The sequence below is a fragment of the Tympanuchus pallidicinctus genome, unplaced genomic scaffold (assembly GCF_026119805.1).
Source record: "Tympanuchus pallidicinctus isolate F22 unplaced genomic scaffold, pur_lepc_1.0 scaffold8, whole genome shotgun sequence".
NCBI classification, from domain to species: Eukaryota; Metazoa; Chordata; class Aves; order Galliformes; family Phasianidae; genus Tympanuchus; species Tympanuchus pallidicinctus.
In genome coordinates, this window is record NW_026294802.1 from 33,414,238 (window position 1) to 33,439,112 (window position 24,875).

The following is a 24,875-nucleotide window of genomic DNA, read 5'->3' on the forward strand; positions in this document are numbered from 1 at the left end:
GAATATGGAAATTAGACAGTGATGATGTTCTAAGAATTTAAATGTGGCTTTGGCAGCAGCAGTATCGTTTGTACAAAAACAAACAAGGATAATCAACAACAACTGTGTTATTATTTTAAAATAGTCTTTATTTAATGACAATAAATATAAATTGCAATGTTCAGAATCTAACAGCAAACATTCTTAGAAAAAATACAAAAAAATACATTCTTCCATTCTGAATTTTATCAACATACACAGAGTAAAACAGTGGCAACAGCCTGCAATTTATGTTGCTCATATCTTACTTTTAGGTAATGAAATGGTGACTGACTCAAATTCATTCTGACTTCCACAGACCTGTACAAAATGTAAAAATAGTAAGACTGATCCAGTTTAAAATCAACATTAATTTTTCCTTCAAGCAGATCTTTAAACATTATGTAAGTGACCTAGTCCTGAAAAAAACACTAGTATGTCAGCAGTTGCCCCCACCCCACATGCACTTTGTTCCTGTGCCTCTGCAGAGCTCACTGTTGGAGGTTTGTTGGAGGTTTCAGCAGTTGGAGGTAGAGGCTTATTTACATGGCACAGCTTCAGAGCACTTTGTGCTGTCAAAAGCACCATGTATATGGCAAATTGAACCGAATTCCTGATGCAGTGTTTTCTGAGATCAGATGTTATGGCTACACTAGCAAGTAGCATGGCACTTGGGAAGCAAATAACTGATCAAAATGTTGGGGCTGAGAAGCTGATGCCCACCAGTACTCACTGCTCTCTGCAGACTAGCTCTGGTTTTAGGGCTGTGGACTAAAATGGCTGCCGAAGACAAGTATACCATCATGTGCATTCCTCAGATCTATCACCTGGTTTGGCTCAAGGCAATAAAAATCCAGTTCATGAGCTCTGAGACCATATGTGGGCCACCACCCAGAAAGCGGTGGGCAAGTGGAAGACTAGTTTCAAGCACACTCCTGATCTGAACAAAATGGTAATCTAGAAACTCATCCAGCATTCCCCAGGTCATGGCATCAAGTCCGATGGAGTTCAAGAGGTGTTTGAACCATACTCTCAGACGTAGGGTTTGAATTTTGGGTGGTCCTATGTGGAGCCAGGCAATGGACTCGATGAGTCCCCTCCAACTTAGGGTATTCTATGATTTTAGGTGGTCAGGAGTCCACTACAAGAGGAGACTAAGTCATAGATAAATAGACTTTGCTGGTGTAGCATGTTTTCATTTATTTATTTATTTATTTATTAATACTGACCTTCAGGGCCATCTCTCCTTCAGGCAGCGCTTGTTACAAGGGGCAACTGGGAGGCACAGGAAGAAAAAAAGGATCAGAATACCTGGCACTCCTGAAAATCCGTCTTAAGCTCTGCTACTGTTCACGGTGTATCCTCAGGCAAGGCACTTAATTTCTTTGTTTCCTTGTCTCTTTACTTGCCAAAGAGGGCAATCAAAGTTTCCTTAAGACCAAACAATTAACTGAGATGGCCCATTTCGTGATTTTTATTTTTTCCCTTTGTCACACGATACCTATTTGCTAGCACCAGCCCTCCAACACGGCACCTGAGAGGGTGTTTAAGGCACTTTGGCACCGTGATCCGCTACGGGGAGAAGGAAATGGCACTTCCCAGCCGAACACTGCTGCAGATAGGAAAATACTAGCTCATATATGGGGAAATACCAACTTGAAGCCAAAATCAGAAGCTCTGAGTTTGCATGGAGCTGAGTACTTCATCAAAGCTATTCCATGAAATGGTCTTCTGGACAAAATTCTGTTATACAGAAAAGCTTGGTACACCGCCCAGTGACAGCCAGGCAACAAGCACTAACTGAAACACAAGAAATTCCATCTGAACATAAGAAAAAATCTTTTGTATTTGTGAGGGTGATGGAGAACTGGCACAGGCTGCCCAGAGTCTGTGAGGTCCCCTCCTTGGAGCCCTTCAGCAGCTGCTGGGACGTGGGCCTGGGCACCCTGCTCTGGGTGCCTCTGCTGTGCAGGGCCTGGGGCAGATGGACCCAGAAGTCCCTTCCAACCTTAATCATTCTGATATTCTGGAAAAAGGTCATATCAGTATTGGGATGATATATTTCAACAAGAAGTCCTGTCTTGTTTAGAAACTTCTGAGTGTTTGTCTATCCATCTGCCAAATTTATATTTTATTCCTCGTAAATTTAAAGACTTGTTGTGCTTCTGACTGGCAACAAAAATAAATGTCAAAGAGTACAATTTCCTATGGAAAGAAGCACCACTTTTATCATGGCTCTGGTCAGTAGTTGTTTATGGTTATGATCTTGTTTTTCTGTCCTGCATCTTTTCATCTTCAGGTAGTGTTTGGCAGCAGGTTTCCCATGCAGTATATAAAGCAAACTTCAGTTCCTGGTTGTCAGAAATGTAAGTCTTCTCTGGAACCTCCGGGTTTCTATCTTTCATCTTTTAACCTTTGTTTGATTTCTGAACCAAGCTTTTCTCCCATATTCTTCTACGCAATCATTTTGCAAAGCTGTGCTTAGTGGAAGCTTGTGTGCAATCTGCTGAAATAATTCCCTTCGTGTGTTGCCTCTTCTGGTTCATATGCTGCCATTACAAAGGATGGGCTTGAGGTATTTTGAAGTTTTTCTACAAAATTCAGATGTTTAACTCCTTCTGATTCTCAATGGCATAAAATACAACTTACCAATGCTACTTTGTTTCACAAACATTCTTAATATGTAAAAAGCTATGCGAATATCTGCCTAAGTATTGTGCATATGAATGACATTTAAGAGTACAAAATTACAAACCCAGCAGTAATCATCTGGTTTACAGACTGCAGACATATTTTTGCCTTTCATTCAAGATTCTGGCTTTCACAATTCATAGGGATTGGTGTACAAGAGCCATTAAAAAAAGAAAGCAAGTTAATAATTGGGAACATCATTGCTTTAGGAGCTCTACATACACGTTTACCCTGTAATTCCTGAACTCCTAGGATGCAACTGAGGCCAAAACAGCCAAGCAGATCCGCAGCATAATGTGAAGATGATTGATGGCTCTGGCAAGTTCATCCACACTTGTAACATCTTCCTGATTATTTAAAGTTTTGTAACACAGTAAATGCATATTAAATGGTTTATTCCGATCTGCAGCTTCAATAGATTCATGGTCTTGTCCACGTTTAATTTGTCAGACAGTGTTGCACCAGAACAGGTCCAGCTGCAAATTCTTTCTGTGTTAAAATCAGGGAAGAGAATGCCTATGGTATAGGCAAAAGACAGCCCTCTACAATTATTTAGTTCATGAAAAGAACTTTAACACTCATTACTGTTACAGCTGGGAGACCTTAAAGGCTGTGTTCATTCAGAACACAATGGCCAAGTGAGCTAATGAAGGTACACTGATGTGGGAAAAGAGAAAATAACTGAGTTTTCCACTTGCTCCAAGTGCAGTGAAGTCAGTTGTATGCAACGATTTCAATTCTCCTGTTTACACAGAGGCTGGCAAACAGCTTACAGTCCCACTGCTTCTTGTGATCCAAGCCCACGATTAATTGAAATATCTTTTTATCCATTTAAGTCTCAGTATGCACTTCTAAGTCAGTGAAGCATAGAACAGTGCTCAGTAAGTCAATTGCAACAGCTTAACAACATGCTTGCAAGTTGTATTTTCCTTCTCTTTCCTCCATGTTTTGGCTTTTCCTTCTTTTAGCTGGGGTTTGCATCACCAAATAATTGAAGCTCCTTCACAGAAAGTGGTGGTGTTCTTATAACAAGTAATTCTTGTTATTAAAGTTTTATTCAAGTTCCTACTAGCTTATACCTAAATAAAAAGGAAAGCACTCTGTATATTTCAGAGTTAATCTGCATCGTTTTAAAATGATAATTTTTACCTTCACATGTTAAAATGTGTCCTAATAAAGCTGGTTTAAAAAATGGGTAATTGTAAACTGAGTCTCAGTGGTTGCTTTTGCCTAAGAGAAACAGGCAACAGAGCAGGTGACAACTGCAAGAAACCATGTTTAGTAAGGCAAATTCATCCAAAGCATTTTGTTAACTATTGGTAATGCCTGGGCAGGCACTAGCTGGTTAAAAACTGATCCTCCATATAGAAAAAAGTCCTTATTCAGTTTTAGGCCGGAAAGTGCTGTCTACTCCTTCAATAATTTTGTCGGCGATTTTCCCTATGGTTTTTTTCACAACTTTGAGGTCGTTCTCGTGCAAGATTTTCTGTGTCAGGTACTTCTCTCGTTTGACCTTGCTCTTGGTCTCTTGTGACACATCCGGGATTATGTAGGAAATAATAAACTTCACAAAGTATATGACATGCTGGGGAAGGTGCAAATGAAAAGAAATGTCAGTTGGGTTGAACAGGATGTTATTATTATTCTGAGAAATATTGAAATGTCACCCTATTTCTTATGGCTGTGGTTTTGTACCAGTATCTACTACGCTGGAACAGTATCCTAAAAAGCAGAGATGAATAGAATAATTGTCTGATAAACAAAACTTTCTGATTTTCTAATCCTGATGCTATTAATGACTTTTCTGATTGCTCTGGGGAACCCTGGTGCTCAGTGCTTCCTTTCCCCCTAAGACTGTGGAAATAGTGGTTACAGATCTTTCTAAATTGTTTCAGGTTTGTCCAAATGCCTCCAGGGCTGCAGACATTCCTTTGCTATGGAACTGTGCTCTAGCAAGCTGCACATTTCTTGTGACTTCAGTAGTCCCTGGATCAGGCACTAAGTACATTTTATAATGAAAGAATATTTGGTATTCCTTTCCTTTGATCTTGGACTGGTTCCCATCTTTCCTAACCCCACACTGTTGCTGCACGGGAGAGAGCAATTGCTCTTTAACCAAAGAGTCTCATCTACATACTCACCTCTTGCAGTGACTGACTTTACACAGGTCACTCAGTGCACATGTGCTGCATTGCACGTATTCATTAAGCAGGGCACAAACCTCTAAAAACATATAAAAATGTTTGGTGCTACTGTCCCTTCTTTTTCTGATACTAGAAATCACTTGACAGTTTTTGAGAAGAGAAACTGCAAATACTGGGGCAATCCTCAATGGATGCCATCACTTCAGAGACTTTTTCTAGCAGTGCTACACTTAATTTACCTCTCCTGAGCCCATGCCAGCACCAGTGCGTACTAAAAGCTCTGACAGCTGTGCCTGAACAGAATGTCTTCCAAGGATTTTCTGCAGGGAGGAAAGAGGAGTCTAAATCACTTATGCTGAAAACCCCTACAGCTTACCTCCATGACAATGATGAAAGCCAGCTTGGCTGCGATGACGTGCCAGTAGTATATGTTATGCTCATACTGATGCTGGTGCCCAGGAGGGTAGCGGAAGTCACGGTACCTGAAGGCAATGCAGAGAGTCAGCAGCCAGTGTCAGCAATGTGCAGTACGGCTCTGTGGCCAGAGGATGGAGCAAGCCGTGTCCTGGCTTAGCACAGCCTGAACAGACTGCTGAATGCAACTGCAGCAGTGATAAACCTTCATAAGTCACTTTTAAGCATATGAGGAAAACGAAATGAAGTAAGTATTACTTATAGGTGGATAGTTCACTCAGTTCTGCCATTCAAACTATGCTGCTTGCACAATGTTCTAACATTTCTTACTGCATATTTTTAATGGATCTGGATTATTTAGATATTAAAGCAGTGATATTTACCCTTGTCACTGGGAAAGGATGGTTATTTGACACTTGCCTGCATGTCGTGTGGTTCCCAAACCAGGGGGAAAATGGCTTGCTTGCATTCTTGAAGTCTGATATATTGAAGACAGAGAGTGTATTGTTTATATACCCCTTCATGGTGTAACTGCTGTGGCTCCCATAAGGAGGGACTGAAAAGGACCAGTAATAAACCAGACGAGGAATCATGTCAGATGTAAAAGCAATTATCATGGCCTGCATTTTAGAAAGAGGGGACAAAAAAGCAGAGTAGCATTTAAGAAATAAGCCTTACTACGCACAGCCTTGCCATATATTTAGTATCTCAAAATTTACAGTACAAGCTAAAAACAGAAAGTATGTGCTTTTCCAGTCAGTGGTTCCCTCTGTGAGTGAGGCACTCACAGGCACAAACAATCTCCTTCTGGAATGTGCAGTCCATCTAGTTTTTAAATTATACTGGCTCTGCTGGATGCCTCAAAAAAGTTGTGCTGCGATACACTTTTATCCTCCTCAACATGGTGGGGAGGTCAGCAACCAAACTCACCTCGCACTATGCTAGGATAACCTCCAGCAAACACACTTGCTATCAGAGGTACACATGAGATGCTTGAAGAAAATCTGCCTGGTGAAACTTATGGAAACCACAGCAGAGTCCTTCAGCAACAGAAAATTAAATTTCACCAGGAAGTCTGAAGTTTGCATACAAAGAATTAAATAAATAAATAGCCGATCCAGCTCTGACCCTAGAAACATCCCACTCTTTCTGAGGTGACAGCCAGTCCAAATTTGTCCTGGCAGTTGTTGCCTCATGAGTTTCAGTGTCAGTACATGTGGAAACTGCTCTTGATGCCAAGATCACTTTTTTAGTAGCAGCTGCACAGTGCTGCTTTACATATGACGTGACCACTTGTTTTTATCAAGCTCCCAGGAGAGGCCCTGTTCTACTCTGTCCTACTCAGTCTGCTAGTCACAAACTGAGCAGGAAATTGGATCTGTGGGTTTGTCGTAGGAAGCCTTTCCTAAATGCATGAACTTCCCAAAACATCCTATTCCGGAGGACAGGTTTACTATGTTTAATCCAGGATCCTCCTCTGCTACTGCAAATTCAAAAGGCTTCCCCGTGAGGAAGACTTTCCACTGTGCTTCATGCCCAGCACAAGGCTGCCCAGACAACTCAGTACGGCAGGCATGTGCCCAGGGCCCAGGAACTAGGGGTTATTTGCATGCCATGGCTGGAGGAGAACTCTTCAGTCCTGTGGCAGTGGACAAAAATACCCGATGACATGAATGGTAACAACCTGTGTGGGGAAGGTTCCCAGCTGGACCCATTCCTGATCTGCTACACCATAAGACAAAGAAACAGGACTTAAGTTTGAGGCTGTGGTTCAAAATCTTTCTCTCGTTCTCTAGAATGTTTTTGCAATTTAGTTCAATTGAGAGAGCGTTAATTTGGCTGATGAGAAAGAAAAGAGAAGCATCCTATGACTAAAAGAGTTTAAAAGTTTCAAGGATCAACACTTTGAAAAGATTTTTTTTGCACTGTATTCTGGCTTAAATAAAATGTAGGTGGCATGAACTTTTAAAAACTGTTTTTAAGCAATACGTGCCAGTGAGGAATGAAGTGAAAATTATGTGTTGTTTATATTTACATGCAGTGTAGGTGTTTTTGGCTGACAAGAAATATATATTACTGTGCCCTGCAGTTTCAGGAAGAAGACCTCACACTTAAATTACACTGTTTTTAACTGAAGTATAAGCACAGAAAGTTTTAGTTAAATATAATTTCTTACTGCTTATTAGCCCATAAGGTTTGCATCAAGTCAGACCATAAAAGAACTAAAAGCAACTGAACAGTAAGGCAAAAAACATCCTTTTCCCTTTGTACCAATTTGGTTTGGTGCTGCTTCTATGTATCATTCAGCAAGATGCTAGAATATAGTATTTATACAACTTAACATTTGCTCTTTATGATTTTTTTGCAAGGCCTCAGGTCTCTCATCATCATAAATCCGAGCCCCGTCTCACACTCCTCCCCCTCCCTGAATGATCTCCAGATGTGCTCCAGAGGGCTACAAGGACAGAAAAACGAAAGCTAATCCTACGGCATCCTCTCAAAGGAAAAGCTTTTCTTCCTTTTGAATTATGGGCTGCATTTTACAGTATTGTACTGGGGAACTACAAACAAACAGCACACTCTCTACTTCCCAAGCTATACCATGCACAGTTTTCCATTTATACTGTAACTAACTAAAATCAGTCTTTAAATCACAACAGATGCTTTGATATCATGCTGTAGCAAGTCCAGTGCCTGAGTGGCAAGTCTCAAAATGGACATATTTTGGCAAAAGTTGCTGATAAGATACTCGTAGGTGTTACAAAGCCAGTGTGGGAAGGAGAGGAAGATACTCTGCCCAAATCAAATCAGCTGTAGGAGTCACATAGAAAAGAAACAGTTTCTATGTTCTAATGAAAAATAGTGATGGCAAAGGGATGACAAAGACAAGATTAATGGCCTACACTAGATCCAGATCCTGGATGTGAAACGAGAAACAAACTTGAAGATAATGGAAGAAAACTGTTTTCAGTATCTCTATTAAACATGGCTTTAGAGACCACACTTCACTAGAAAGAAATATGGATCTCTAAACGCCTTGCAACACCTGCAATAGAGGCTCCTGAGCACGGCCTCTACTGTTGTGCCCCTTGCTATCAGCCTGCCTGGTGTCAGTGGCCAAGGCACTACAATCATACTAAGATTAACTGCATCTGACACACAAGATCTCCAAACAGGGTTATGAAAAGAAACATGCCTGCTGTTAGCAGTCACATAAGCACTGGGATTGAGTGCTTGGCAAGGAGGACAGGGAGCAAAACCAAGCTGTAAATGCACTTGTGCACATTGAGGACTCTGAGTTTTCAGAGATATCACTTCAGGGATGGAGCACATCAGGAATTTGGAATGGAAACACTGCAAGGCTTGCAGTAGCCTCAGATGGGCTGTGAATGGGTAGTGACAGACACCTAAAACTACCGTTGGGTCACTTTTCTGCAGGAGCTAAAGCAGGGTTGTGTACACACTCCTAACAGAAGCCTGCACATCTCAGTCAAAATAAGGTCACCAACTTTAACTCTGCACTGAATACCATAAGGTCTTCGATTGAGGTACTTGTAACAATGCTTATAATAATCTTAAGATATATATTCAGTCTTCTATTTCACAGTTAGTTGTATTACAAGTCCTAGGTGAATTGATGAGGAAAGACTGTCAGGTTACCCAATAACATAATATATATATTATTTTTTAATTTATGTAAAAAGCATACAATTTATAATATAATATATATAATATACATAATTAATACATATTATATATCAATCTATCTACCTATTTCTTCCTTCTAGGACACCAGAAGCTTTGTCTTATATTTTACAGGTTTTGTAACAGCACAGTTCAAAAGAGGACATTAATGCAGCAGTAATTTTGCCTCTATGTTACTCTAGCTATGCTACATCTGGGTGTTTGCACAATCTCCCTAATTTGCTGGGAAAGCTGTCATTAACAATTTTTTTACACAAACAGTAAAACCAAAAGATCCCAGCAGTATCCCAGGTGTCACTCAACATTTCTAATAATTTGAACATGTGTTACCAAAGTCACATCATTTTTATTTCAAATTTTAACATCACATTTGCTGGTAGGCCTTGGATGTTTCACACGCCTATGGAACAGCTGCATTTGTGTTTGATGTGCCTCAGTAGATCTGTGTGAAACCACTGGAGCATATGCTCCGGTTTGTTGTCTATTTATCTCCTAGATTCTTTTGTAAATTTTCCATCCGCAAGATTTTTTTACTTCTGATACTTCTTCATGTTTATTTATCTGCTTTTATGTTTTCCTAAGTCTCTTCTCTACATCCTATCTATGTTTAACATGCCTGTTAGATTTCTATAGTTTGGGATAAAATTCTTGAAAGGAATTACAGCCAAATGCCTGATAGCTGAAGTTGTCATATAAAATATTCCTAATCATTAAAATCCATCCTACACTCGTATTTCTGCATGGTCACAACTCCCAACTTCAGTAACCGTGAAAACAAACTACTGAGAAGGTGGCAGCCCAACAGGCTGTCAGGCCATGGCAGCTCATCTTTCCCACTCCTTGAAAATATCCACTTCCTTTCAGGGCAAAACAAAGACATTTAAAAGTGGAGGAAAAAAGAGAGCAATACGCAGGGGAACTTGTCTGAGTGTGGAGAGGGGAGGTACATGTATCTGTCTCATGATTTCTGAACAGTACAATCCCAGGGGTGGAGACCCCACACAGGTGGTTGAACACCTACTGACTATAAAAGGTGCCTGAGACACAGGAAAGTAAGTTAATGTCCTGGTTTAAATGTGAATTGCTCTGTTCATTGAAATAAGTTCCCAGTAGTATATATGTTAGAGTGCTCATTTCCATCTCTCTCCTCTTACCCAAATTCCACCATCCTCAAAATGGGCAGAGACTCCTATGACAGCTTAGGCTGAGGTGAACTTCAGACTTTACAGGTTTTTCCAGAAACTCCCAATGAGTGCAACAGGGCACTGTTACTGCAAGGAGGAGGTCCTGGAGGAAGTGGCCATCTCAGATTATGTCAGAACGAATCCCTACATACAGCTACTGCTACTGCAGAGGGAAGCTGTGGTCACTGCTCCTTTGAGAAAGGGCAACACTAGAAACTTAGAAACAGAATACATAGGAGTTACTGCTTAAGAATAAATCAAACAACTCAGAATGATAAAGTCCAATGGATTACTTGGAATATTTTTCTTCCCACTGTGCAGCCTGTACAAGATTTTGGTGACATAACAATACAGAAATTTGAAACATATAAATTTCATTGTTAAAGAGTATATTCATGAGGAAAGGATAAAGTTTTCTAAATATGTTAAATAAATCATTTTCAAAATTGGTTTTAACTGCAAGTGAAGAATGGATTCATTTGCATATTCTTAGGAATTCATTCTTATCTCAAGAGATAAATACTATAATGCTGAGCATGTACTGTATTTTTAAATACAGAAAGAAGCTGAATTACTGCTTTAACTGCAAAACTGCTCAAAGCTAAACTCAGGTATGACCAGAAGAATTGTAAGTTGGAAACAACAATCAATTAAGCCTTAGCTGAACTCTAACATATTTTTTTTTCTCAAAATTAATACATTTAATTATAGACTCTCAAAAATATCTCTTTATTGTGTGCTACTATCTCAGTCTTTATATGTATAACTTAACTTTTAATGAAAGCAGTATTAACTCTGTCCAACTACAATTTCTTTTACTTAGACTTAATATTTTAGACGGTAGCCATATTTCTAAACCATCTGAAAAATAACTCAAGCCTGCTTCACAGGAGCTAACGTCACAAGGGACAGAAACTTGTAATTAATTTGGATCATCTGTGTGCCTCATGTAGCCACTCGGCATGACAAACATTGATACACACGGCATTCCACATTTAGATGCAACGCTTGCAGTGAAGGCATTTTACCTTTCGTAGTGGCTGGCACACTACTTACATTGGTCACCACAGCCAGAATGGCTATGCCTTGCATGATGGGCTGCCACGCACCGATGTCTTGTGCCTTCTGCGGAACCATGCGCCTGAACTGGGTTGTCAGCTTCCACGCATCCAGCCTGATTTCCAACATGTTGTTGAGAAGAGCCAGAAGAGGAGCCAGGGGGAATGATGCCACAAACAGGGTGACAAAGCCAAACTGTATAACTGGCAAAGGGAGAGGTCACATGCCTTGATGCGTTCTTTAAATGGGGATAAGCATAGATTTTGTATACTCAAATTGAGAGAATGAGGGGCAAGGAAGAGTAGCAGAGTTCCCAGAGAATCTTATGTGTGTGAGAATATATAAGCATAACACTACTGGAAATACCTTCTAGGTGGAGGGGACGGGACAATGTTAAAACTCACAACACATCACAAGGAACTGTTATGGTATTTAAACATTCTCTTATTTCTCATGTCTTCTCCACGTAGACTTGGAAATGTAATGACTATCTGTCTCAGTGCTGTGTTGCAAAGCCTGTGCTAACAATGATGCAATGGGTGCCTGGGTGCTGTGACAAGTATGCTGCAATTCTGTTGCAGAACAGATGGTGGCAAACAAGCCAGAATTCTGTCAGTGACCAGGAAACCAGCAACATGTAAGTGACTGCAGACCCAGTGACTTCTGGGTATGCTTCTTGGACGATAGGATAATGAAGCAGCAGCACACCCACAACTGCTCACTCTGTTTTTTAGCAAGAAACTGAAGTGAGGTCTTCAGTGAGGTCTTAACTGAAGTAAGCTGCTTAATAAAAGCTCACAAAGCTATAATGGCTCATCAAAACTTGTACTGGATTTTTAAAAATTTAATATACCTCCTGTTTCCAAACATACTAAATATTACTTGTATGAAAATTTTCCTTAGAGCACACTCACACAGTATCCAGCACAGACAAGAAATTGGAACTAGATGGCTACTTACCCATCTCAAGATACTCATAAAACAATCCAAGTTTTCCAATGGGCTGCAGATGATAGTCCTGTTCCCAGCGTGGAACAATCTTTTCTGATCTAGCATCTGCACAGTATCTTCCAATTAGATTCTTAACCCAACTGTCAGTCAGAGAGAAAAAGACCACTACAATTGGTAAAATAGCCTACAAAGTTCAGTAAATGCAAGTAAACAAACAAAACGTACCCAAAACAAACAGTCTCTTGCTGTTATAACACAGTGGGTTTTAGTTATCCCCAAACTACTGAAAACTTCCTTCAAACATGAGCATAGTTTTCTCTTATCCCGAATGCAGTTATTTAGAACAACAAACAGGATTGTAAAAAGGAAATCAATCAGAATTGCAGTGCTTTACACTTATATTGTACAGGTCAATGACATTTCAAGATAACAGAAAATTAAGACAAAAGTAGGCCTCTGGACAGGCAGATTAATCCCTTCTGATCACAGAATCACAGAATGGTTAAGGTTGGCAGGGATCTCTGGGCAGAATCAGAATAGGTTACCTGAGACCGTGTCCAGGCAGTTTCTGAAGATCTCTAAGAAGGAACTCTACAACCACTCTATAAAGTCTGTGCCAAATGTTCTATCATCTGCACAGAAGTGCTTCCTGGTGTTTAGAGGGAACCTCTTGTCCTGGCACTGGGCATCACTGACAAGAGTGTGACTCCAAAATCTCTGCAATCCTTCAGGTAATTATGGACATTGGTAAAATCTCTCCTGATCTTTAATGAATAGTCCTAGATCTTTTAGTCTCTCCTCACAGGAGAGATGCTTCAGTCTTTTAATAATTTTGGTAGCCTTTTGCTAGGCTCTCTCCAGCAGTTTTGCACTAGGGAACTCAGCACTGTTGACGCAGCATACATGTTAGAGTGGAAGGATCATCTCTCTTGACCTGCTGGCAATAGTTCATTTAATGTAGTGAAGAATGCCATTAGCCTTCTTAGCTGCAAGGGCACGCTCCTTGCTCATGTTCTACTTGCTATCCACCAGTACTTCCTGGTCTTTTTCTGAAAAGATGATCTCCTAAAACGTCCTGGTGCCTATGGTTGTTCCTCCCCATATGAAAGGCTTTGCATTTTCCCTCACTGAACTTCACGAGGTTCCTGTCAGCCTATTTCTCCAGCCTGAGAAAATCTCTCTGGATGGCAGCACAACCCTCTGGTGTATCTGCCATTTCTCCCAATGTTCTGCAGATTTTCTGAGGGTGCACTCTCCCTCTTCATGCAGATCATTAATGAAGATGTTAAATAGGATTGGATGTAGTATTGATCCTTAAGGGACACTGCTAATTACTGGCCTCTAACTACACTTTGTGCTTCAGCTGAACACTACTCTCTGAACACAGCTGATCCACCTTACTGTCTACTCATCAGCCCATCAACAGTTTGTAGAGGTCATCTGGGGAGCACTGTCAATGACCTTACTGAAACCAAGGCAGACAGTATAGCTCTCCCCTCATCTACCAAGCCAGTCATTCCATCACAGAGTAGTTGGTCAAGTAAGACTTTCCCCTGAGTGAATCCATGCCAACTACTCCTGATCACTTTTTTGTGCCTGGATTAGCTGCTACAAGGATTGAGGTGCAGCTGTAATTTGTGTCTAAAAGAGTTGCACACAAATTTAAGTAAACTGATGAATCAGTTGTAGACATTTTCAGTGGTCAAAGGCCTATATTCAGAAAAGGAAGGTGGAGGAATGTCATTCAACAGAGAAAGAAAATAAAACACTTCTCTTTTACTTGCAGAAATGAAGAATGAGAGGTCAATTAAAAATCACATCCAGAAATGATACTCAGCATTTCAGGACCTAAAAGTTACTTGTCATCTATGAAAGTGAATTCAAAATTCTGGTTAGGTGAATGTGTTACCTATATACAAATGGTAGGAATCAATTGTTTATGGCTGTAACTGACATCTGCAGGCATGCTCACTCTAGGGACACTTTAACCAGCTAAAAGATGCTGAAAAGAGGGATGGGTCTACAGTCCCATCCTGCAACTGGCAGCATTTGGGTCTGGAGAGCCAGTAACCCAGCAGAGCACACGAGCTACACAGTATTTGTGACATGCTTTGAAACTGCTTTGCTGCACAATTTATGGGCTTGGAAGAACCACAGCCAAATGGAATATGTTGTGGACTGATGTTTATGGCATTCAGGAGGGCATAAGCAAACTCGGAGTTTCCTACTCCAAGTAGTGTAAGCAGTTATCAATCAGTTTAAAATAAAGAACAAGTTCTGAGAGCTGGAACAGAGTCCTGGATAGTAACTTCATCTAAATTACTTGGAGAATATTCATTATTAGCACTTCGTTTATTGTTTACATTAAAATATGACCTTCCAGAGATCTACCATGCTAAAAAAAGGCATTTTTAGGGACTCTGAAGGTCACATATAACTATAAAATGAAATGAGTTAAATTAATAAATTATTCATAATTTTTACATGTATAGCAACAAATCACTGAATTCAACATCAAGCAATAGTATTTAGTTCAGTATTTTCAGAGTTTCTGCTGCCTCAATTTTAAGTATCAAACACGATGCACATTAAGTCTAATCTGCAGAGGAGGAAAGCATTTCTGATTAGAACTAATGTCGGTCAAAATGACAGAGACAGAAGCTCAAAACTACCAAAGCAAAACTAACCAAACTATCTAAAAAGTCCCCAGAAATCCCAAAAGACTAGCCATGTTCTTTTAGAATGCAATTTGCTCCAATCAAATTTAGTGACCAAACTCCTGAACGAATCAAGCAAAACAGCATCTTTCAAATGCAAAAGGGCAAGTTACTTAGTAGTCTGAACTTACGGAAGAAGCACTTCTTGAATGTTATTCCATATTGCTTTACCTCCTACTATGATGGCAAGCTGAGTTGTGAGTTCAAGGAGACATCCACCTGGATCACACTACAGGTTGGGAGAGACATGAAAGATTTTTGAAGTTGAGAAACTTTTCAAGCAGGAATGAAGCATTCAAAAGAATGAATTTCTGATTTATTATAACAGCACTTCTTTAAGCTACAGAAGACTATTTAGGCAAACATTTATATTAATTTATGCAAAAGTCAACTCCAGGTGAAATATAGTCACATATGATAGGTTTACAGGACACTACTGAAAGCACGAAACACCACGTGAAGTCTTGCAGGTTTGTACTATGCTGTCATCAGGTGAGGATCACCCAGCAGAAGAGGAAGGCATCTACTCATGTTCATAGAACCACTGAATATCCTTAGTTGGAAGGGACCAGGAAGGATCCTTGAGTCCAACTCCTGGCTCCACACAGGACTGCCCAAAATTCAAACCCTATCTATGAGACCATTGTCCAAACAGTCACTGAACTCCAGCAGCTCAGTCCCACAGCCCTGGGCAGCCAGTTCCATGCCCACCACCCTCTGGTGCAGACCCTGTCCCCAACCCCAGCTGCCCTCCCCTGGCACAGCCCCACGCTGTTCCCTCGGCGCTGTTGCTGTCACACAGAGCAGAGCTCAGCGCTGCCCCTCTGAGGAGCTGCAGCCGCCATCAGGCCCCCCTCAGCTCCTCTGCTCTGGGCTGAGCAAACCCAGGGACCTCAGCTGTTCCTCAGAGCCCTTGCATTCTTGAACCTTCACCATCTTTGCAGTCCTCCTCTGGACTCTCTATAACAGTTTGGTCCTTATACTGTGGTAATGCAAACTGCATACAGTGCTTAAGTTGAGGACGCACCAGCGCAAAGCAGAGCAGAATGTTCCTATGTCTACTCCCCTTCCTGCGTGTTGGACCATGGGAAAGTGAGCTTTTCTGGGTACATAAAAAACATTTCTAAGCTCAGCTAGTCTTGTGTCATATTCGTTTGTGCAATGGATTAACGAGGAGGCAAGCAGCTTGGGAGGCAGTCACATTCTGAACCCCAACTATATACCACCATGTTGTACAAACCCAAATGCAGCAGAATACCTGGACTAATGGTTCTTGCATTTTAAAAGCAAGTACTATGATATATTCTTACCTCTTCATTGCGATACTTTCCTAGCCAATAAACTGGATTTCCAGGGTAACCTACAAATTTACCCTTAAAGAAAGCTATGTAGAAGCATGAAGAATAGTAGTTGACAAACTGGAACAAGAACATCTTTGTGGTCAAACTGTTTTCGTATTCGGTTTGTGTCCTTGGAAGCTCTGCAATTATAGAAAAAAAAGTAAGGAAAAGGCCAACCAGCAAGTACCTAAAACCTGCTTTGGAGCCTCAGCTGGAAAAGTATGCATATTACTTGTGCTCCTTAATGTGACTGAGAGCATTATAAATTAGATTGTACATAATCCCTATGTATACGGTAGCTGCTATGCTAATTCTAAATCTGTATGGGTAGTAAAAAGGAAAGAATTTGTCTTCTGACAATAAAGAGCAAGCAAAAAATCTAATAACTTGGAAAAAAATCTCCCAAATCTAGCACACTCGGGAAAGATGCAAATGTAATGCTTTCAACTGATGAAACAGTATTAAATGAAACTATATTAAAACACAACACTACTTCACACATCTAAAGTAAATAGCTACTTTATAGCTGATGGTCTGGATATAAAGAATAATAATATTTGTGACTGTTTATCTATTTAATAACAAGGGAATGGCACCTAGCTTTGGAACAGTGACCCTATTTCATTTATTTACAAGAAAATAGCTATTCTCCCCATAAACAAAAGCTAATGTAATTGAATGTGTTATGCATTACTGATCTGTTTTCATAAAGCTTGGTTATTATAGTAATTTTCTTTGCTTTGCCTATTTTACAAGCACAAAATTGTAAACAATTCATCTTTGATGCTGGCTACACAAGGAGTTTCCAGGCAAAGAGCTGAATATCACATTCCTCTTATAGTCAGAAAATCTGTATTTGAAAGATTCTAGATGGTATCATATGATTTGGTGGGAAAATTCTGAAAAGCATGGTATAGATATTCATTTACTGGAGTTCTGATTATAAATACAAATGCTATTTTTGCTTGTTGTTGTAGCCACAGTTTCAATCTGAGGCACAGTGAAGACATACCAAAGTCGGTAATGAGGATCGCTACTTTTTCATAAACGATGTTCAGAACCATAATGATGATAAAGCTGATGATTGAAGCTGTTACTGAGGTGGCTGTCTGTGGAGTCAGGTACTTGCGGATTGCTTGTGTACCATTAATGTGCCGTGGCAATGTGGCAGAAAACACCAGGAAAACAGAGAGTCTGTAGACAATGATTCCAATAACCGAAGCAATAATCAAAAGAATCTGCCAGGAGAATGTAGGAAATATATTAATGTTGAACTACTGGACTTGGGAAGAAAGTCTGAAATTCATTTTACAATAGGCAAAAAGAAACTGGTTGTGTGCCTTTTATTCCATCCCATGAGTACAAGAGGATGCGCAGATGGGATAGAAGGCAATAAATCTAGAGTCCATTAAAGAAGCATTTTTCATGTAGCACAGTGAATCTGCAGGAACAAAAAGAGATGGTCTGTTTTATGACTAATAACAAGCCTTGTTGCCATGTGAGATAACATAATGAGATGTGTAATCAAATCTCACGCCTGAAGGCTTGTGATGGTTCCAGGAGGACACTGGGTAACTAGCGGGGTGGCAAATATGCTAGCAGGTCCATGCTGACCCTGGAGAGGGCTGTCACTTCTCTTTCACATGATGGTATTACAGACACATTTTAAGCCATCTCATGTGATCTGCAGGAGCTGTACTCATGCTCCAGGCACCTCACATTACTTTCCATCTCTTCTCTTTCTGCTCTCTTGCTAGTTCTCCAGCTATTATTCAAACTCAGATCCTCAGAGCTGTGCATTTTTTGTTTACTATCTCAGCAAAATGTCATAAATTCTTCTCCCTCCACACTCCTAGCACAGAATTTGAGAGTACAGTAACACAATGGCAAAACTAGATCAAATCTCTTTGATTTCAACCTGAATCCTTCAACCTGATGCCTGCCTACTTAAATCCAGCAGCAAGTCAGTCTTCTTTTTGTTGTGTTTCAGCTGTTAAGAGGTGCTTCTGGACTGCCAGCCACTGTTCTGTCTCAGTGTTGTCTTGTCTCCTATTATCTAGGATGAGTTCTTGAGTTCTTTTGGAGCTGCTGCTCATGCTACGTGTGAGGAGAACATACAGCAGGCTGAAACACCGAGCTTTTCAAGGCAACCTCTCTAGGCACGTTTACCATGTGATACAGTTTCATGGGTGGCTGGATTTCTTTCAAGGTTAAGTTTTAATTAAAGCGGCAGCTTTAGAAGATCAAAGAGTGCTCAGCTTTGCTCTTCTAAGTGAAACAAAAAACCTGAAAGAAGTCCAGAGCTGTGAGATATTATATTGAACCAAACAGCTGGAATGAGTAGGGCAGACACTGGCAGGGAGGACAACACATAAAAAAAGCCCCACAACTCTCTTCCCTGCTCTCTTCACAAAAGCGAAGACATTTATCTTCAAATAATGAGGGAAAAAACAGTGAATGACATTCACAAAGCTACAGCTGTGGGATGCTTCAATGCGTATTTTCTCCTGACTGCATGCTAATGAGTTATCTGCTGGCTGCAGTGACCTTGTCCATGTGGATCCATACTTCATGGCCTTGTTTTACGCATCTGATGGAAATTTAACTGAACTTCTTCTCTTGATATCTTTTGATCAGGTTAGGGAAATCTATCTTTAGACACTTAGTGAAGAAGTAAATTGATGAGGTGAAAGAATAAAAGGAGAACTTTACCCAGAAGAAGACTGCACTTGTACATAAAGTTATACGCACGCACTTCCCACAGGCAGTGTATGGCACATGTTCTTCTTGCTGCAAAAGATTCAGAAACAGATCAAAGATGCATCCAATCTTTTCTTCATACTTTTTTGTACACATCAGTTAGCCCTTTGTGACAGGACACCAAATGTCTTGCTTTTTTATCCTGGAAACTCACATTTATTCATGATTTCAGAATACTTACCTGATTACAGTTGCCTCTTTTTACTGCCTATTCTAAGACAAAAATGACTTCCACAGAGGCTGCATGTCCTCAGCTCATATTGACTTTAGCTACAATAGGGTGCATAGTCTTTCTGAATGGACCCATCGTTCTTGGCTGATCATAGTATCCAAGATCACTGCCTTTCAAACCAGTTAATTTGGAATCATTTCAAGTGTCCTCTAATAAGCTCTAGTATAATGTGGATGCAATGTGAAAGCAATGCAAATAATCCGATAAATGCTAGAGCAATATATTGACAGAGAATAATAAAAACTGAAGATGAGCTAAAGTGATCTGCAAAAGCAGAAGCTACTCAAAATATATAATGAGTAGAAATCTAAACTAAGATCCTCATAAATATGAATCCTATTTCATTAAAATGAGGATTATCCTTGTCCCTGTGAGTTTGCTGTTATTAATCGTAACTGCATCTACATTCACTTGGCAACAATACCTATTTGTACATTTCAAACAGGATAGAAAAAATGCCTTGCCATTATACATAATGCAACATCCTTCCCTCTGTTTCACCTTTTCTTTTTTTTTCTTTTTTTCCTGACATATTTTTAGGAAAAGATAGCAAATGCTCTGTGATCTTGGCCTCTGGCAGCAGCACAGGATTGTTTATTGGGGGATTTAATAAGGCAGACTTAGTTTCTCTCCTAAGCTAGGTACAATGTCTATTTCTGTTCATTAATGACACAGGAGTTTCATAGCTCCTCCAACATGCAACTAAGAGATGGCTATGGTTAGTAGAACTTCCCTCCTACACATCTGGAATTTATAAACTCACTATTCAGGCCAGCTTATCAGCTCTCCTTGAAGCACTGCCAATTTATTCTGCTCCATTCCAGATTCATCATTTTCACAGTGCTTCCATAACATGTCTATTGCAGTAGCTCTGACCAGTTAGATAAAATAGTAAAATAGTCCTTACCTGTGTGATTTCATTCACTACTACATGAGTGCACTGAGCTTCATATTCTGGGCGAATTTGTTCTTCTTGCTCTAAGTACTCCACTGTGTCCCATTCATACTCCAGCTCAGCCTGCCTTCTCTTCCAAAACTCCAAAAACAATGTAACTGTCCAGAAGACAACAGAAGAAGCAACAGTTGGACATTGAACTGCTGGGCTCATATATACCACATGGCTCATATTTCCATACAACTTTCCACAGGCATGGAGCAAAACCCTTAATAGCTAGTATGATGGTGTCAAGTGCCCATGAGAAAGAAAATAACTGATATACTTCTTTATGGAATTACTGCTTTGGACATTTAGGTACTTTAGTAAGAGAAACCTGGGGCAAGTGGTGTCATAAGCTCATTCTAAAGAATACACATACATTTATCTGTTTTCTGCCCAAGGCTGGAATATAATCACTTTGGATTTCATACTATGGACTGCTTTTGAAAAAGTTTACCATGGGATACATAAGACAGCAAGTTGTATAGATAGATGAAGACAAAATGTTGGAGAGTACAGGATTTATCACAAAGAAAACCTCAGTAAGCAAAAAATTGCCACAGGGAAAAGCTTGTGTTCGTTCAATCTGCAGTTTTTGTGTGGACAAATGATCACTTTGCAGACTATGTGAACTGATGATGCTAGCTCAGGCAAAACTGCTTAACCACAGCTTCCTTTCCTCCTCCGCTGGCACAAATCTGAAGTGGCTGCAGATCTTTTTGCATGGCAAGGAGCTTTGAGACCCTCTGGGCTGAGTCAGCAGTTTCCCTGGACTACGTTCCTGCGGCTGGGAACATTAAGGGAAGCCGGCACATAGATGCCTACATGGTGTTTGAAAGACACCAGTCCAACCAAGCTCATGACCTTGACCTGAGGTGTGATGCAGGTATGTCTGACAGCACAGGCAGTGACAAACTCAGCTGGGAAGGCTGCAGGAGCTCAGGACATGGGTGTGAGTGCAGGGGATGCTGTACTGTTGATGGCCACGTGTCCACAGATTCAATGAGTGGCTATGCAGCACTGCCTCCAGGAGGAGTGAGTGTGTGCCTTCACTGTGCTTCTCTCGTAACTCCCATTGTCTGGGAGTAATTAACCCCCCAAAAGTTGGTTGTTTTTTTTTTTGTTTTTTTTTTAATTAGTTTGGCACCTCATCCTGAATGATGAAGCACTGATGGCATGCAGTTATAAGTCCAAGCATTAAAGGTTATTTCCAAATTCAGGTGTGGTCAATAAACTTCATACTGAAGCATTTATAAATGAATAAACTACATGGGCTGGGCTGTGAGATGACCTTGGCATATGCATGCAGGCAGAACCCCTAGAAATCCTCCTCTCTGATTGCTCAAGGGCCTCTTTCAGAGGGATTTCTCTGCTACCTCGTGCTCACAAGCACTAAGGCCACTCCAAGCAGTGGGCCAGGGAATCACATCTGCCTCTGCCTGCAGAGCAAAGAGATCAGCCTTCCACAAGCCTCTAACTGCTTGCTGCGGCCCCAGCCCAAATAAGGGAAACTGTAGGCAAGCCTGATTAGCTCCAGCTGCAAATCCAGCTGCTCTGGGGAGGCCAGGAGTGCAGGGCCCAGGTCTGTGCTGCCCTCTATGCGAACAGCAAAAGCAGGGTTCATAGCACAGGGCAGCTTTCACAGCCCCAGGACAAAGAAAACTTCTACTAGTAAGTAATCCAGCAGCCGAGTTGCTCTTTCTGAACTGGGAAGGAGCTGCTGCAATATTTTACTTTCCCCCCCTTCTTCCCCCCCCTCTTTATTTTATACCAGCATTTTGGAGAATGTGTTTGCTGATCTTGCTCAGAGAGAGTCTCCAGCGATGGCAGCAAGAGAAGTGGAAGCTGCTCCTTTCTCGGGAGCTTTGCCAACCTGCTCATGCCACCAGGGGAGGAGTGGCAAAAGCCCTCATCCAGAGCACTAATGTGCAGGGGGTTAATTCTTGAGGCCAACTTCCTGGATGTTTTATGGTGCTTTGAGATCTTTGAATGGAATAGTTAAAAAAAATAAAAGATCTATTAAAAAGTATATTGATGATGATGATATGATAAGGTATGTAAAAATGGAACAGTCTTTTGATTATTTTGGATCAGGAGGTCTACCAAAGTACCAGGGCAAGACAGAAATTACAGCTGGAATTGTACCAGGACCCTGGGTCATTTGGATTGCTGTAATACAATTCACCTCTTTCTGTAGTGGACTTACAATGAGAAGACTAATAGATCTTGTGGCCATCATTACAACCATGCAGCTTAGCTTTGTAATTATTACTCTCGGAACCTTCCTCAAAACAGGAGACAGAATTTGTAATTAAAAAGCAAATTACTAAATTAGCTATTCAAATGGTGGAAGATTACATTAGTATCAAACTTCTAATTCTTTTATTTTTATTTTTATTTCCTGCTGGCATTTTGAATTTAGCAAGTGTTTTGAAGGAAATACTCTTTTTGAAATGACTGTTCATTTTACAATTCTTTAAAGTAGTAGTTATTCTAAAGCACTTTAGTCTTATTAGGAAAATAAGTATACAGTGTGTTTTACAAAGAAAACAATTTATGCATTCTTGTCAGCCTACATATGAACTGTAAGTGTCAAATGAGTTATTTTCTCTGCAGTACCCTTTATACCTCAACTGTAAATTATTTTGACAATTTCTGGATAAGGCAGTGCAATAAAAGCCAGTTAAGAGAGTTGCTAATATGAACAAATAAAACCGTTTCTGTGAAAATAAACCATGCCTAATCCATTGTAGCTAAGTGGTTTCACCCACAAGAAATAATCCTGGTTTCAGATATATTTTCTCTGATAAAAAATATCTCTACTGCTTGTAACTACTACATTTTTACAAAAAACTCTTTCTTAAACGAAGACAGGAGGAAAAAAAGACTGAAAATACAATAAATGGCCATTTTTCAATTGCTTTCCACAGTCACATGGTTGTTAATAGGCACAGGCAGCTGCAAGGATTTTGGGGAAAAAACAGCTCTTTTGCTGGATGGAATTAAGCATGTGGCTCCTGCTGGAAGAACACAAGGCAGCTCTACTCACTTCTTTCAGACTTTTCTCCAAGTTAAAACAAACACAGGTACAGAAGACCAACATTTAAGTTCTACAACTTTTCGTTCTCTTACACAATAAGCTCTTTTTACCTACCTGCCCATCTATCCTTAACAGTGCAGTAAGGGGAAAAACGGAGGAACAGACATCTGTCAACTGTAGTATCTGCCAGGTTGGATGGGGCTTTGGACAACCTGATCTAGTGGAACATGTCCTTGCCCATGGCAAGAGGATTGGAACTAGATGATCTTTAAGGTCCTTTCCAATCCAAACTACTCTGTGATTCTATGCTGCTAAAAAGACCTATCATGAATTTATGTATCTTTTACTGAACTACCTAGTGGTGAATTGCCGAGTGCTAGAAAATGAAGCAGTTGTAAATTTATCCATTTTTTGGCCAATGCTGTATGCTTGGCCAAAATCACACGACAAACCACAGCCATAGAAATTGACTTACCCCAAATTCCCATAAACACTGCAAACACCAGTGTTCCAAAGCTATCAAATATACAGAGTTTCTGGAAAAAAAGGAACAGAAAAAAGGTCTTGAAACACAATCAAACAGTAATTTCTTCTGCACTGAAACAGAACTGAAGCTGCTCACTGGACAGGCTGATTTCTAGCTTTTGCGTAGTTTAATAAACAATCTTCACTGCTAGAGTTTCCTCAACTTCTGTCAATGTACAACATCCTCTGGTAAACTAAGGAAATTAACTGCAAAGCTTGGCATTAAAAGTGTAAATGAAATATGCAGCAAGAGGATAATAGTGTGGTGTGCTGTTAAACTTCCTTCCATCTGTTGCACTGGAAGAGGAAAAGCAGTGCTTATTTTTAATACAGTCACAAAAAGGCAATGAACATCTCTGCTTCTCATAAGTAAGATGACAACAAATCAAGGTAGTTAGTAACATGCATTCTGATGAGATACCTCTGTGGTATTTGCCTTTTCTTTCCATAATATTCTTTTTCCTGTCTTCTTTCTTTTGCCTGTTATGTTAAGTGCACTGAAGCAAAAATATCCATTAAAGTAGGGCAAAACACTTTTAATGAATAGCTAAAAACCTGTAACTGAATCTATGGAAAGGAATGACAAAAGTCTAACCCTAGCCTAGTGGCAAAAGTTAATGGAGAAATAAAGATAGATTCTTCTGGATGTGCACTGAGTGCAGGAGTGTGGCCATGCCACGCAATGCTTAACAGGACACTATTCACAGCACCTGTCATGGCTAATATTGGCCTCCTCATGTACCCATAACTTCCTGACAGCTCTTGTCAAATTCAAGGCACAGGTTCAGCTAATTTCTTTGGGGAGACAGGGGAGAGTATTTAGAAATGCCAAAACATGCTCTAAACTTTTCCTAGGCAAAATTGACTCACTGTTACTCAATCATGTCTTTAGTAATTGAATGTTTATTTTGTTTTGCTTTGTTTACCAAAAAAGGAAAGGACTATCCCAAAATGAAACCACAATGTTCCATTTTCAATCAAAAAATCTTTTAGACATTGGGGGCTATGTAAAACTAAAAAGTCTTTTTTTTTTTCATGTTAGATCAAAATGGAGCATTTTTAAATTGTTAGCTTCTCATAGCTCAGTTGCTGTATCAAAAGGCACAACTATTTGCACAGCTCCAGTAATTATGCAGGACATTAGTGGAGAACAACATT

At 40.2% G+C, this 24,875-nt stretch overlaps 1 protein-coding gene across 2 annotated transcripts in view; it reads right to left on the reverse strand.

The window, feature by feature from the left end:
- Positions 1–107: 107 nt before the first annotated feature.
- The window catches only part of ANO6 (anoctamin 6), a 72,256-nt gene continuing 47,488 nt past the window's right edge, over positions 108–24,875 (reverse strand). For both annotated transcript variants that reach the window (XM_052668517.1, XM_052668518.1), the window contains exons 10-20: positions 23,668–23,728; positions 20,123–20,268; positions 18,936–19,013; positions 17,236–17,461; positions 16,194–16,363; positions 15,015–15,112; positions 12,176–12,306; positions 11,213–11,418; positions 5,688–5,887; positions 5,230–5,335; positions 108–4,294 (exon numbers count right to left, since the gene is read on the reverse strand). In XM_052668517.1, the coding sequence (XP_052524477.1) occupies positions 4,088–4,294; positions 5,230–5,335; positions 5,688–5,887; positions 11,213–11,418; positions 12,176–12,306; positions 15,015–15,112; positions 16,194–16,363; positions 17,236–17,461; positions 18,936–19,013; positions 20,123–20,268; positions 23,668–23,728 (1,629 nt within the window). In that variant the 3' untranslated portion in view covers positions 108–4,087. The remainder of the gene's footprint in view (positions 4,295–5,229; positions 5,336–5,687; positions 5,888–11,212; positions 11,419–12,175; positions 12,307–15,014; positions 15,113–16,193; positions 16,364–17,235; positions 17,462–18,935; positions 19,014–20,122; positions 20,269–23,667; positions 23,729–24,875) is intronic.